The following is a 14781-nucleotide window of genomic DNA, read 5'->3' as shown; positions in this document are numbered from 1 at the left end:
AGGGTTGGCTCCTGTGCGGGGACAGGGGTGGGTCATAAGCACAGTGTAGGTAGTGAGCTCAGTCCATATGGGACAGCCCAGCTAGCCAGCCCAGGGACATCCCCACTCCTGGAACCTGGGCAGGGACTCCTGGGGTCTTTCCCCAGGCGGTGGGAGGGGGGCTAGAGCCAGGATAAGGGGGGGACCCCCTGAGGCCTGCAGGGCTCTGTAACTGCACTGGGAGAGGAGTGGGGTTTTGTGGGGTGGGGGAGCTGTTAGCCAGGATTCCTAGGTCCGATCCGCTTTGCTGATATGTTTCCCCTCTGTAATGAGATCAGCAAAATTCTCTCCTGGGGCAGTTGTAGGGCTGCAAAGCTCTTTGAAGCGCTAGAGAATAATCAGCAGCTGCTGTTTTCTGGGCCATTTATCCAACATTTTTCATCAGGGAAATTCCTGTCTTAGATCAAATTTGTCACTATGCTGCCAGGGAGAGAATGTGAGGGAGAACGAGAACCTTGCACTGGCAAAGAGCCACCTCCCCCAGGCTTTGATCTGCTGGGAACGCGCTCCATCACAGCCGTGTAGATAGGGATCCCTTGCCTGGCACTGCGCTGCAGCTGCCTCTGGCGTGGGGCACCGCGGCTGTTTATACAGGGATTCCCTCTCCTGGCAGTGAGCAGCAGCTGCCTCTGGGGCGGCGTGCTGGGGCTGTTTATACAGATTTCCTCCCCCACCCCGACTGGCACTGAGACCTGACCCATCACCATTTTGGGGTTTGGCGTAGGGGGGAGGGGGGCAGCGGTAGGAGCCCAGCTCCCAGGCTGGGAGCTGTTATGTAACGGCCAGTGCTCACTACCCTCCCTACTTGCTCCAGCACATTAGCCATGAGCTGCAGTGCTGATGGATTTAATCTGCTTAGGTGAGTTGCCACCTGACCCCCCCAGCTGCCCCCATCTCCAGCCACAGGACCCCAGCTGCCGGCCCTGGGGCTGCCGTCAGCTCCCCCCCCCCACACACACCCCTGCAATGCCTGTGAATTTGTCCTCGATTCGCGCCATTTCCTCATTAAACAAAGCAGGATAGTTAATGTGTGTGCACCTAGACTAGGCGTTGGGGGGGGGGGGGGGAGAGAGCGGGCAAGCATGTGTGTTTTGTCCTACCCTCCAGGGGGTGGCAGAGCCAATCCAGCCCCAGGGCAGGGTAGGGTGACCAGACAGCAAGTGTGAAAAATCGGGACAGGGGGTTGGGGGGGTAATAGGATCCTATATAAGAAAAAGACCCCAAAATCGGGGCTGTCCCTATAAAATCGGGACATCTGGTCACCCTAGGGCAGGGGAAACAGACTAGTGTGGGGGGTGCAGGGAATGGACTACAGGGCATGTCCTCTCTCAGGGGGAGGGTGCTGCCATTTGGGCACACTGACACAGGCGTGGGTGATGGTGCTTGTGCAAGATGTGTCAGGGTTAGAGCTGGGAAGGCTGGCAGCCAGGCCTGTGGGGTCTGGTCCCAACTGGGGTGTGTGTGTGGATCTATTGGTTAGAATGGTGGGAGGTGGGGGCTGGGTGTCAGGACTGCTGGGTTTTTAGCTTTGCTGCGGGAGGGGCCATGGTGCTAGTGGGAAGAGCTGGGAGTCAGAACAGTGGGGTTCCAATCCCAGCTCACTGGAGGGGCGGGGGGGGGGGGCGGGGGGGGGACGAGTTCACACCTCCTTCACCCCTCCCACCTCCAACCAAAGATCTCTGCTTAATTGGAAGAGCCAGCAACCACCAGAGCTGTCAGACGCAGGGAGCGTGGTGGATGGGGGCATTGGTAGGAGCTTGGGGGTCGGGAGGCAGGAAACAGTGTTGGGGGACGGGGTAGAGCTTATCTGTCTTTCTTGCCCCCACCCATCCATGCTGACTGAGGTACTGGATTCACAGTGAAGGGAAATGATGCGGGGAGGAGACCCAGGAGCCTCCCCCCACCTGCTGAGGTCAGCATTGCAGGATGAATTGCTCTTGGGGGGAGTGGTTGCAAGGTGGTGATAAGCAATTAACTAACAGAACCGGAGGGGGAGCCCAGGGCTGGGCTAGCAGGGGGCTGTGGGTCAGGCTTGAGGGGCACTGGCAGAGCTGGGGTGGGAACCTACAGCTGCTCTGGGCATATGGAGGGGGGGTCCCTGGCTCATAACTGGGCATAGGTGCTGGAACTGGGGTGCTCCTGCACCCCCCTGTCTTAAAGTGGTTTCCATCATATCCGGGGTTTACAGTTTGGTTCAGTGGCTCTCAGCACCCCCACACTGTACACGTGGTTCCAGCACCCCTATAACTGAGGGCATCTGCTGAGGAAAGTTTGTGGGGATTCAATAGCATCTGCTTCCATTTGCTTCCCTGAGCAAAGGGCCCTGTGTGCTCGCACTGACACCTGGTGGCAAGAGGCAGAATGACAATGTCAGCAGCATTGAAGGCAGGATAAGCCAGAGCTCCTGGTCTGTTCCCCGCCTCACCCTAGCATCCCTGTGCGGCAGCAGGCCTGGGCTATAGTCGAGGCGAGGGTTAAAGTTCTGAGCAAAGGGGCACAGACCCAGCAGCAAATACAACTTCTGCAGCTCCAGCTGGGCGCTTGAGCCCTGCCTCTGATTGGCTGCTTGCCCCACCTTCTGTGGTATAAGCAGTCAATCAGAGCTGCTGCAGCGCTCTTCCCCCAGGAGGTGGGGTGGGGGTAGAGTTAATAGGGGGTGAAAGGAGGGGCAGTTTGATGGGGCAGGCAGCTATGAAGTCACTTTAATAGCTGTGGAAAATTACAGCTGAAATCCTTCCGCCCCCCCCCCCTCTTTTTTCAGACTACTTTAAGTGCTGTAGGGAGCAGGGCCTGCACTTGTCCCCACATGGTTCAAAGCTCCCTGCAGCCAAACACTCAACCCTGAGCTGTAAAGATACCAAACCCTAATGAACCTCCCACCTCCATCACTCCAGGGCACAATAATGGAACGACTGACACAACAGAACTGAATAAATAAAGAAGTGTGGTATAATTAAAGCCAATCAACACAGGTTTATGGAAAACAGAGCCTGTCAAACTAACTTGGTATATTTTTTGGTGAGAGTCAAAGATGAGTGTTGATGTTGAACACTTACACTTTTGTAATACATTTGCCATGGTACCCCAGGATATCTTAAGAAAACCACATCAATACTAAATCACCACGGCACACGTTATTAACTGGATTAAAAACTGGCTTACTGAGCCGTCTCACATTTTACTTGGAAACAGGGAATCATCACTGGGTGCATATGTTTCTACTGGGGTCCCACAGTGCTTGGTCCTATCCTGTTTAATATTTTTTTGCAATGACATGGAAGAAAACATAAAATAATTGCTGATAAAAGTTTGCAGATGACCCAAAGATGGGAGCAGTAGTGAATAATGAAGAGGACAGGTCACTGATACAGAATGAGCTGGTAAGCTGGGTGCAAACAACCAATATGTGATTTAATATGGCAAAATGTAAAGTTACACATATAGGAACAAAGAATGTAGGTTACACTTACAGGATGGGGGACTCTATCCTGGGAGGCAGTGACTCTGAAAGGGGCTTGGAGGTCATGGTGGATAATCAGCTGAATATGAGCTCCCAACGTGAATCTGTGGCCAAAGGGGCTAATGCAATCTTGGGATGTATAAATAGGGGAAGCTTGAGTAGAAGGGAGGTTCTGTTACTTCCGTAGGTGGCACTGGTGCAGCTGCTGGAATCCTGCATCCAGTTCTGGTGGCCATAATGCAAGAGGGATGCTGATAAATTGGAGGGCTCAGAGAAGAGTCACGAGAATGATTAAAGGCTTAGAGAACATGCCTCAGAGTGAGACTCCAGGGGCCTGATCTATTTAGCTTAACAAAGAGAAAGCTAAGGGGTTACTTGGTCGCACTCTAGAAGTGCCTGCTGGGGAACAGCACTTGGATAACAGAGAACTCATCAATCTAGCAGACAAAGGTCTAACACGATCTAATGGCTGGAAGTTGAAATTAGACGTCAGACTGGAAATAAGGCACAAGTTTTTAACAATTTAATAATTAACTATGGAACAACTTCCTAAGGCTTGGTGGATTCTCCGTCAATTGCAAATTTTTAAATCAAAACTGGATTTGTTCCAAAGTATCTGCTCTAGTTCAAAGAGGAATTAATTCAGGGCAGTCCCATGGCCTGTGTCATACAGGAGGTCAGACTAGATGATCCCACCAATCCCTGGTGTACTCAGTCCTGCTCAGAGCAGCAGGCTGGTCTAGGTCTCTCTTCCGGCCCTACCTATCTATGATTCTGTGATATATAATCTATGGTTCTATGAATGGGACAGAAATTGCAGTGGCATGAGGTTGGGATTGAGGGGCACTGTACTAGTGCTGTGTGTAGCGGGCTCCACAATGCCTGCAAGGGTAGAATGCTCCCCTACTGAGTCCCCACCCTGCTTCCTGCCCCACAGCCCGCCTAGTATCATGCCTGGGCACTGGGGCCAGGGCTGCAAGGGCAAAGTGCCCCCTAGTGGGCCACTGCCCCACTCTCTGCTGCACAGCTCCCCCCAGCACCATGGCCCAGCACTGACACACAGACTGCTGGTTAGTCAGGACTCTTTATTCCCTCTCCCCAAGTGTTGGGTTTTGATGGAGTTCTCCGGAAAAACACTGATATGCTGGAAACACTGTTTTTTTGGGGTACTTTCCATCCCAGGGGACTGGGGGACCAGATACCCACCAGCAGATGGGAGGTGGGGGGTAGGGCCCTGCACCTGAGGTGATGTGGCCGGGCAAGTCCCAGAGGGCAGGTTAGTGTTATCATCCCTCCTTCAAAGTGAGGGTGAAACTGAGGCAGTGGCAGGAGAAGGGACACACCTCAGGTCACCCAGCCAGTTGGGGATAGAACCCAGGAGTCCTGGCTGCCAGCTCCCACATGGGCGTCTGAGATGTCCATGCTTCAGGTTGTGTATGGTCCCCAAAAGCTGTGGATTGGAGGATGTGTGTCCTGGGTGCCTGTATGTCTGGGGGCGTCCCAGGAGTCCATGTGTCTGGGACGGACTGTCCCCCAGGGCGCCACGCTGCCCCATCTCAGCGGACCAGGTGGAAGGTGAGCCAGTAGACAATCAGTGGCTGGCAGGCAGCAGCCCCCAGGGTGACATAGGTCTGACCACGCCCACCGCCCCTGGGATGCCCCATCCCATCTGGCACCAGGGACGGGTGCAGCTTCATTCGCAGGGAGCGTGCCTGGGGAAAGACAACATTAGATATAGGGGGAGCCTGGCCCAGTAACCCACCTGCCCTGTCTCTCCCTGCCACCACCTCACCTTTGGGGAGACAGCATTAGACATGGGGAATTAACTGGTAATTACCCAGCCCCACTCCTCTTCTCATGCAGCCCCATGCCCAGGCCCCGACCCCTGCACTGCCCCCATGGAATGAGTTGAACATTGCAGCTACTGTGGCTAAGGGAGCCATTACCAAGTCCCATGATGCCTCATGTTCAAAGGCTACTGCCCCTGCCGCTGGGATTGGCAGATACCACCATGTGGGGACAGGGCATTGGAGACTACTCCATGGGATGGCCTCAAATGGCCCAGGGGCCACATGGCCTCGCTCACTTCTGAGGCTCTTCCCCTATCTCCACTCCCAAGCACCTCCAACCTGTGGGTTACAGGGGCTATAGCTGCTGTAGAGAAGCAACCCCCATTCCTGGGTGCCTGGCCCCAGGGATTTATGGGGGCTCTACGTGTCTATATAGGGGCTGTCCCTAGAGATTACAGAGGCTGTAGGTGTCCGTATTGGGCCCTGCACTCACCAGGAAGTACATGAGGGCACAGGATGTCCAGGCAAGGGCCACGTAGTACCCATCACTGCCAAAGAGCAGTCCCCCCAGCACAGCCAGGATCATCCTGCAGGAGACAGAAATTAGGGGAGGGCAGGGCCAGGCAGTGAGAGGGGGCTCCTCACATCTCCCCTCCCTGCACAGATGCACCAGCCCCCCTCCTCCAGCAGCATGCCATCCAGCCTGCTCACCAGGGCAAGCTCTAGGATTTTTGCCGCCCAAAGCAAAAACAATTTTGCCCCCCCCCACCCCCCGTTCTTTAATTCCCCCGGCCCCGCCTCAACTCCGCCCTTCCCCAAATCCCCAGCCCTGCCTCCTCCCCCCAGGCTCTCAAGCCTGGGAGGGAGGGAGGAGAAGCGGCGCCCGCGCCGTGGCCACTCGGAGTCTCCCCCTCCCTCCCAGGCTCCCAAGGCTGGGAGGGAGGGGGAGCAGCGGCGCGCGAAACGGCCGCTCGGGATCTCCCCCTCCCTCCCAGGTTTGAGAGCCTGGGAGGGAGGGAGAGACCCCGAGCTGCGCGAAACAGCTGATTGGCGCGCCGCTGCTCCCCCTCCCTCCCAGGCTTGAGCGGCGCGCCAATCAGCTGTTTCGCGCGCCGTGGCAGCAGCAGCGGAGGTGAGCTAGGGCGGCCGGGGGCACATTTTTAGGGGCAGCATTCTGGCGCCGGCCATGCTGTCCCCAAAAATGTGCCGCCCCAAGCACCAGCTTGTTTTGCTGGTGCCTAGAGCCGGCCTTGCTGCTCACTCATCCTGGTGGGACCCCTCAGACTCACCCTCGGTATCACCCCACCCAGTCCCCCCTGTCCCAGCTGGACACTTCAGACCCACTCTCAGCTTCACCCCATCCAGCCATCCCAACCCTGGCAGAACCCCCAACCCCATCCCAGCATCACCCGGTCCAGCCCCCCATTCCAGCAGGACCCCGAGGCCCATCCCACTGGTGCATCATGGGAGATATAGTCTGTGCAAGGGACACTGGCACACAGTGGAGAAAGGGGGCTTGAGGCTCCCGGACTATAACTCCCATGATGCCCTACAGCAGCTTTTCCTGAAAATTTTTTGAGCAAAACTGAAATATTATCAAAATTTAAATTTTCGCCAAAAAACTGAAATTTTCCATTAAAAATGTAGACAACAATAATTAATTTGTTGTTTTCATTAAATTATTTTCATTTCAGCCTAATTTTCTGTAACCCCTGGCCCACTTTTGTAGCCTCGAACCCCCCTCCCCGGCAGCTGCCTGGCGCTGCTGCCCGCCCAGCTGGCTTGCGGCAGCAGGGCTGTCCTGCATGCAGACTCACCCCACGTATTTGTACCCACTGTAGGCGAGCAGGTCGAAGGGCGTGAGGTCGCTCTGCACTGTCACTAGGTACAGACTCAGGAGCAGGGCGAGGACTTCAATAACGACCCACACAAAGGCAGTGCTGGCACACATGCCCAGCACCTCCGGGGAGAACCTGCCAGGGAACCATGACAGCAAATCAGCCTTCACTTCTGCCGCTGGGGTGGGGTGCAGGTGCTATTTATACAGGGATCCCTTGCCTGGCGTTGAGACGCAGCCACCTCTGGGGTCACATAGCAAAGCTACACCCGAGTTTGAGAGAGGAAGTGGGGGAGAATCCTGCAACTGACAGAAACTATAGCAGAGATTTAGAGACAGGCAGAGTCACCCAATCTGGAACTTGGCTAGGAGGACACCTGGGTTCATACTTCAGCTTTTGAGGAAAACACGAGGGGGATCCTCCACACCCGGGAATCACTGGAAAAAAGGACCCACCGCGCTGGGGTCAGCGTTGCCTGAGAGGGGAGAGCGCCTCTGACAAAGCCTGTGGGGGAAAGGTGGGCTGAGAGTTTTGGTGGCTCCAGGGAAGCAGGACTCACCTTTGCTGCAGGCCCAGGGCTATGCCGGCCAACAGGATGTATGTGATAAAGGCCATGCCTGAAATAGACACACAGATGAAGCGTGAGCTAGAGCTTCCACTGAGGGGGAGGGGGAGACGCAACCCATAGACAGGACAGGAAATGTGAGGGAAGGGGATCAGCCTCCCAGGGGACAGTGCTAGCAATGTCCGTCTGCCTAATTGACTGGGCAGTCTGTCCATTGACCCTCCCTCCCCCAGTTCATCCCCATTCACACACCCGCATCCATTCATCCCCATACACACCACACCCTCTCTCTCTCTCTGTCTGACACCTACCAACTGCTCTCTCTTGCACTAGATATAGACAGAAACAGGGGGTCACTTAGACCCTAGCTACCAGTCCTAAGAGAAGGGTCATCAGGCCCTGGCCCCTGGGGCTGAGGATGGGTGGGTGAGTGAGTGGCCTGAGAGTGGAGGGCATCAGACCTGACTAACCTGAGTTAGGAGGAGAGGCCCCTCCCCCATCACTATTTGCTTGATCATACTCACTGGGGATGTACAGGTCTGGCGCATTGATGTCCTGTCGGGGCGTCAGGGGTGTGTCCCTGCTATACCGAACCTCCCAGTTCTAAAGAGAAGGGAGAGTGATTGGATATTGCTCTAAGCCTTGCAGACCCTTATCCATTAAACAGGGGAAACTGAGGCACAGACATCATTATCATCATGCAATTGAACCAATGGCAGAACCCGGACTAGAACCCAAGTATCCCGGTTCCCAGGGAGAGAACCCAGGAGTCATGACTCTCAACCCCACGGCCAGTTCTGAGACCCCATAACTTGTGCATCAGGATGTGCGGCAAGGGCATCCCGTACCTGGTGTGCATACGGGAAGATCAGCAGCGCCAGCTTCTTGGTCACATAGGCAGTGTCCACAGCGAAAAAATATTTGAGCCTGTTCACGGACATGAACCTGTGGATCTGTGCAGGGAGAGACGGGTTATGGCATTGAAAGGGGACTTGTTACTGTGCCAGGAAGAGCAGGGAGTCGTGCTATAGGGCATAACGGGGGACTAATCATACTGGGTGGGGCAGGGGTGGCTACCACACCAGGCTGCACTGGGGATTACTGCACTGGGCAAAATGGGATGTGTGTGACAGGGACTTACTGCGCTTGGGGCATCCTGGGAGGACAAAGCCCACCACTAGTCAATTAACGACACCTCTCCATTCTCCTGCGGGGGCCAGATCCAATTTATAGAGAAGAAACTGAGGCAAAGAGACAGGAAGGGAACCCTGGAGTCCTGGCTCCCAGCCCATCCTTGCTCTAATCCACTAGATCCCACTTCCCTACCACAGCCAGGTATAGAACCCAGGAGTCCTGGCCCCCAAAGTCCACTCCCCTCCCAGAGCTGGAAAAAGAACGCAGGACTCCTGACTCTCAGACCCCCCACTTTAACAAACAGACCGTGCTCCCTTTAGTGAAAGGGCCATGGAGACTCTGCCCTGCAGAGGGGGTACTGCCAGAGTAGGGGAGGACTCTCCCCACCATGGGGGCACAAGGTATGCAGATTCCAGGGGCTGCAGAGCATTCCGCCCCCCCAATCACAGCCCCCGCCCCCCCATTCTAGCCCTGAGCAGTGCAGGGGTCTGGGTCCTGTCCCTCCCATACCTCCTTGTGGACAATGTCCTTGCTCTGGCTGGCGATGGAGGAGCCATAGGCCACGGCCACGTTAGCCATTGGGTCAGCCAGGAGGGTGTTGAAGCCCATGTCGATTCCTGAGGCAGGGGTGCCTTGTGCATGTTGGAAACCAGCACTGGTGTCATCGAAGAGCTGGTGGGGGTCCGGGGCAGGAGGGACCAGGGGGCCCCGGCCTCGGTGCTTGGAGCCTGCAATACATATAAAATCAACGTTGATCAAATGTGCAGACAACATGCAGATTGGTAAATAGTGACTGGGCCAGGGCTGTCATACAAAGCGAACTGAATCGATTGGGGAGCAGGACCCATTCAGACACACTCTATTTTAATACAGCCAAACGTGTCCACCCATCTAAGAACAAGGGGGTCAGGCCGTGTGGACAGAGCTGAGACTGTCTCCTGGCGAGCAGTGACTCTGGACAGGATCCAAGGGTCAAAGTGGACAAGCAACTGACCATGAGCTCCCAGTGCCATGGTGTGGCAATAAAGACTAAGGTGACCCTTGGAGTCACCCAGTCTGTAACCAGAGTAGGTGTAAATAGGTGCATACAGCACTGGGCAGACCCTTACTGCAACAGGGCATCTGGCTCTGGGGCCACAGGTTGAAAAACTGAAGAGGGTGCAGAAAGGAGCCGTCAACGTGACTTGGGGGCTGAAGAATAAAGTCTCTCGCTCTAAGCCTTTAAGAGCTCCAGATGTTCAGCTTATCGAAGAGACGATCAAGACTTATTCATGATGTCTAAGTAGCTTCGTGGGGAGGGGAGAATGGGATGCAACTGGGCCACGCTGGTCTTTTCTTCCTGACTTGGCGGGGGTGGTGGTGGTGCAATTCTACTGTGTACCTGTAACTCATGCCACATCACAGCAGGCCTGGCCCTTGGCATCGCCCCTCCCACACAGGGCCTGGCCCTGGGCTCCCCCCACCCCAGCTCATGCAGGGCCCTCAAACCCCCGACCGCTGCCAGCCAATCCCAGCACGGGGGAGACCCCCGAGCCGGCTGGGGGGCCTCGCCCGCTGGGTCCAGCCCCCACAGCTGCCCACGTGCTGGGCCAGGGGAGCCAGGAGCTGCGGGAACCCGACACCCAGAGCCTGGGGGCGGCTGGAGGCCTCGGCGGAGACACCAGCCTGGCCGGGGTCTCCCGAGGCAAACGGGTCCCGGCAGCCCCGCCCGCCACCGGCCCGGCCCTCAGGAGAGGGTGAGCCCCGCACTCACCTTGCCCCCCGTAGCCCTGGTGATAGGCCATGGCGGGCACAGCGCGCGGCCGCCCCCCGCGGGGCTTTGTGGGTATGAATAACAATGAGCTGCGGGTCCCCCCGGGCGCTTTCACGGGCCCTTCGTTCGCTGCGGGCACCCCGTACCGGACCCTGAGACCCGGCAGCAGCCACGTCCCCGGCCACACGCTCCCCAGTTCCGATTGGCCGCCGGACCACGTGGATTGGACAAACGGTCATGTTGATTGGGTCAGGAGATATCAATCCAGACCCAGTTGTTCCAATAAGAAGTCAGAGGGCGGGATGTGTGGCACCAGGGAGCGGCGCATGCGTATTTACTGCAGCTGAAGCGCTAAGTGCCAGGAGTGTGGGGGCGGGGGCGAGCGGTTGCGAAGGGGCAAGTGGAGCGGGCGAGGGAGTAGCTCAGCCAGGATGCTATAGATCCATGCTTTGTACAGCCGTTAGTGGCAGGGCCGCCCGGGGGAGGGGGGGCAAGTGGGGCAATTTGCTCCCACGAGAATATAGTATTCTATAGTATTGCAACTTTTTTTTAATGGAAGGGGCCCCCGAATTTGCTTTGCCCCAGGCCCCCTGAATCCTCTGGGTGGCCCTGGTTAGTGGCTACTGACAACCAGTGTGCCCCCCGCACTGCACATACAGTCATAGATGCCAAGGCCAGAAGGGACCATTGTGATCATTTAGTCTGCCCTCCTGCATGTGGCAGGCCACAGGACTGTCCTGAATTAATTCCTGTTTGAACTAGAGCAGCTATTTGAGAAAAAAACCCATCTATTCTTGATTTAAAAGTTGTCTGATGAAGACTCCACCATGAGCCTTGGGAAGTTGCTCCAATGATTAATTACCCCCGCTGGTTACAAAAATATGCCTTCTTTCCAGTCTGGCTCTGTGTAGGTTCAGTTTCCAGCCATTGGATGTCAGATCTCTGTCTGCTGGATTGAAAAGCTTGTTGTTAAATTTCCGTTCCCCATGTAAGTACATATAGCCTGTGATCAAGCTGCCTCTTAACCTGCTCTTTGTTAAGGTAAGCAGATTCAGTTTCTGAAGTCTCATATAAGGCACATTTTCCAATTCTTTAATCATTCTTGTGGCTCTTCCCTGACCCCTCTCCAATTTATCAACATGATTCTTCTTGAATTGTGAACACCACAACTGGACACAGGATTCCAGCTGTGCTCGCACCTCTGCCACATACAGAGGCAACAGAACCTCTCCTCTACCTGAGATTCCCTTGTTTGTGCATCAAAGGATTGCATCACACTGGGAGCTTATGTTCAGCTGCTTATCCACTATGACCACCAAGGCTTTTTTCAGAGTTAACAGCTACCTCCTCCTGTCCCCGAGACTGCTATACATCCCGCAGCTCTGTCAGGTGCATCTGCAAAGCCAGGAAAATACCAGGCATATGAGTGCACGCCTCCCCTACACAATACCCTGGGGAAGGTGCACTCAGCTACTGGCCAGTAGCAATTGATGTGAGGACCCTGATGTAATTGTGGGGTCCCAGCCAGGGGAATTGGAACAATAAATACACAGAGAAGCGGAGGAGCCTGAGGCAGCCACCAATGGAGTTTTTGCTGGCCACAGATGTGGGGGATGGGGAGAGTTCATATCTGAATAACAATCTAGCACATTTTTTAAAAACAGAGCCTGCAGGAATTAGTCAAATCCCATGAATCCATGGGAGACTAAGCCCATTGGGCCCTATCTGACCCCAAAGCACACCCCCACTTTGGGCCACTGACTCCAATTGCAGGTGAAGTTGTTCGCTACTGGGAGCAGATTCTCAGTGGGTGAAAGTCATCCCAACACTGGTGACTTCAGTGGAGTCTGGTCAGTTTCCACGTGCTGAGAGCATGACCCAAAGGGGGTCTATTTAAAGTGCCAGTTCCTGGTGTCCCAAGATTACAGGGTTTTGAGTAAAGTGACTTGCTTAACTCACCGTCCCTTTTGGACCAGCTGAACCTTTGCCTAATAGCAGGCATGACTCCACAAGGCCTGGCTGGAGAGCCCTGACCCCAGTGCAGGCTGGGGCCTGCATTCAAGATTGCAGGGACTCGTGAGTGCTGGTGAAAATCAGCTGAGCAGAAGTGTCCAGTGCCATCCATGCTGTTGCTATGAGGGTGAATGTGATCCTGGCATGTCTGAGGGACAGGGAACAGGAGCTGGGAGGTGAAATCCCCTCTGCACGCAGCATTGGTGAGACCGAGACTGGATCTTGCACCCACATCCAGTTACCACTCTTCCATAGGCTGGTGACAAATCAAGGAGAGCCTCAGAGAAGAAGCACAAGAAGGATCCGAGGCCTGGAGGACCTGCCTTGCCAGGAGAGGCTGATGGAGCTGCATTTAGTTTATCCCAGAGAAGGTCCCAAAGGGGCTCAATCCTGGCCTTTCAGCCCCTCCACAGGGAGATTTCTTGAAGCTGGGGGCTCATTAATGTCACAGACAAAAGCTGAGCAAGAGCCAAAGGCTGGGAGCCAACGCCCGACACATTTCGCCGGGAACTGAGGGACGCATGTTCAACAGGGAGAGGGGACTCACCCTTGGCACAACTGCCTCAGGGCTGGGGGTAGGAGGTTCTCCATCAAGTGGGGGTCTTTCAATACGAACTGGGTGTCTCTCTAAAACTCCAGCTTAGCCAGCAGCTCTGGGCGGGGTGCAGGAATCCGTGTGGGGAAGTACCCAGCTTGAGTGATGCAGGAGTCAGAATGGAGGATCAGAACAGGGCCTTCTGGCCTTTGAATCTCCCATCCATAAATCCTCTGGCAGGGAGTTCCGCAGCTCACCTACCGACTCTCATGCCAGTCGCCAGGGAATCTAGTTCTTTGCACATTGCACAAGGAAGTCTTGCATGCTGCACACGTTCTCTGAGATAGGGGCTCCCTTGCCTGGGCACTGCCCCCTTGTCCTGGAGCCATGGGAGCTGTAGGGAGAGATGGAGAGGAGGTCTGGGGGGAGGGCAATGGAGCCAGTCTCACTTCTCTTACCTGATCAATGGAGTCCATGGGCAGTCAGGACCAGCCATTCTGCCAGGGGCATTGGGGGGGACTGAATTCCTATGGACATTTGGGGGTCTGCCCCTTAGGACTAAGGCACTTCCTCCAAATGTGGGTCCCAGCAGCTTGGCGATGACAGACTCACTAGCTAGTGAGGATGGAAGTGGTGGTGGATGTTCTGGAGGAGCCCCCTAAATCTTAGGGACCATCTCCAAAATGCAACATGGGGGTGCGGGTGGGGAAGGAGGCACAGATGGACTTTGGCAACACAGAGCTGAGACACCTTGCACTCCTAAGGACAGTGGAGAACAAGGGGAGTGGGGGTTGTAGGCACTGGTGGGGGCAGGGAGGCACTGGAGATGGTGCCAGGGTGGCAGGTTGATAGGAGTAGGAGGCACAGGTTGGGGTGGGGGTTGCAGGATGGCACTTGGGCTGGGGGCAGAGGGTCAATTAGAAGCATGATATGTGGGTTGTACTGTGGAGGTGAGGAGCAGGGCCGCCGAGAGCAGGTTTGGGCCCCGGTGAAAATTTTTTTGGGGCCCCCCAGCAAGGGTGGACCGGCTAAACAGGGCCGACAAGGGGTGCGGGGAGCTGGGCCCCGGTAATTTGTACCGGCTTCCCCCCCCTTCGTCGGCCCTGGTGAGGAGTGGGGGTCAGAGGGCACATGCAGGTAGGATGTGCGGGTAGCACTGGGGCACAGGGCATAGGGAGTATAGTGGAGGGACAGGAGGTGTGGGTCACACTGGGGGTGAGGAGTGGGGGTTCAGGGGGAACATGCAAGTAGAATGAGTAGGTAGCACTGGGGCATAAGGGGTGCAGTACAGGGACAGGAGGGGTTAGGGGGTGGGACAGGGTGGCACTGGGGTTGCAGGGGCCCCTGGGGTGGGTGATAGTGGGGGATAAAGGTGGGGCAGAAGGAGAGAGGGGATCACAGGAGCGGGGATGTCAGGCGGCATAAGGGCACCCAGGGCATGGGTGACTGAGAGCAGGGTGTGCCTGTGTGTGTGTGTGTGTGTGTGTGGAGGGAGCACACAGGCTCTGGGGCACAGGGATGTAGTGTAGGGTGGGTGGCACCAGGGGATGGGGCAGAGGGAGGAAGCGGGCAGAGGGGTGCAGGAATGGGAGGAATGGGGGCACAGGAGACCCCTGGGGTGCAGGGGACAGCAGGGCCCTGGGTTGGTGGCAGG

The 14781-nt window shown here is 55.9% G+C and overlaps 1 protein-coding gene across 2 annotated transcripts; it reads right to left on the bottom strand.

Moving 5' to 3' along the window:
• Positions 1-3429: 3429 nt before the first annotated feature.
• Positions 3430-10759, bottom strand: YIF1A (Yip1 interacting factor homolog A, membrane trafficking protein). Of its 2 annotated transcripts, XM_054034728.1 has the most exons (8): positions 10580-10759; positions 9337-9554; positions 8541-8645; positions 8217-8295; positions 7687-7744; positions 7107-7262; positions 5783-5876; positions 3430-5211 (listed from the first exon to the last, which is right to left on the bottom strand). In XM_054034728.1, exons 1-8 carry the CDS (start codon positions 10608-10610, stop codon positions 5056-5058), a joined length of 897 nt encoding a protein of 298 aa, XP_053890703.1. In that variant the 5' UTR covers positions 10611-10759; the 3' UTR covers positions 3430-5055. The 2 variants fall into 2 exon arrangements, with proteins under 2 accessions (XP_053890703.1, XP_053890702.1); XM_054034727.1 differs by lacking the exon at positions 10580-10759 and having other exon boundaries at positions 9337-9600.
• Between the last annotated feature and the right edge of the window lie 4022 nt (positions 10760-14781).

Source organism: Malaclemys terrapin, chromosome 7, assembly GCF_027887155.1.
Source record: "Malaclemys terrapin pileata isolate rMalTer1 chromosome 7, rMalTer1.hap1, whole genome shotgun sequence".
NCBI classification, from domain to species: domain Eukaryota; kingdom Metazoa; phylum Chordata; order Testudines; family Emydidae; genus Malaclemys; species Malaclemys terrapin.
Note: the sequence above shows the minus strand (reverse complement) of the source record. Positions and strands in the feature narration are given on the sequence as shown.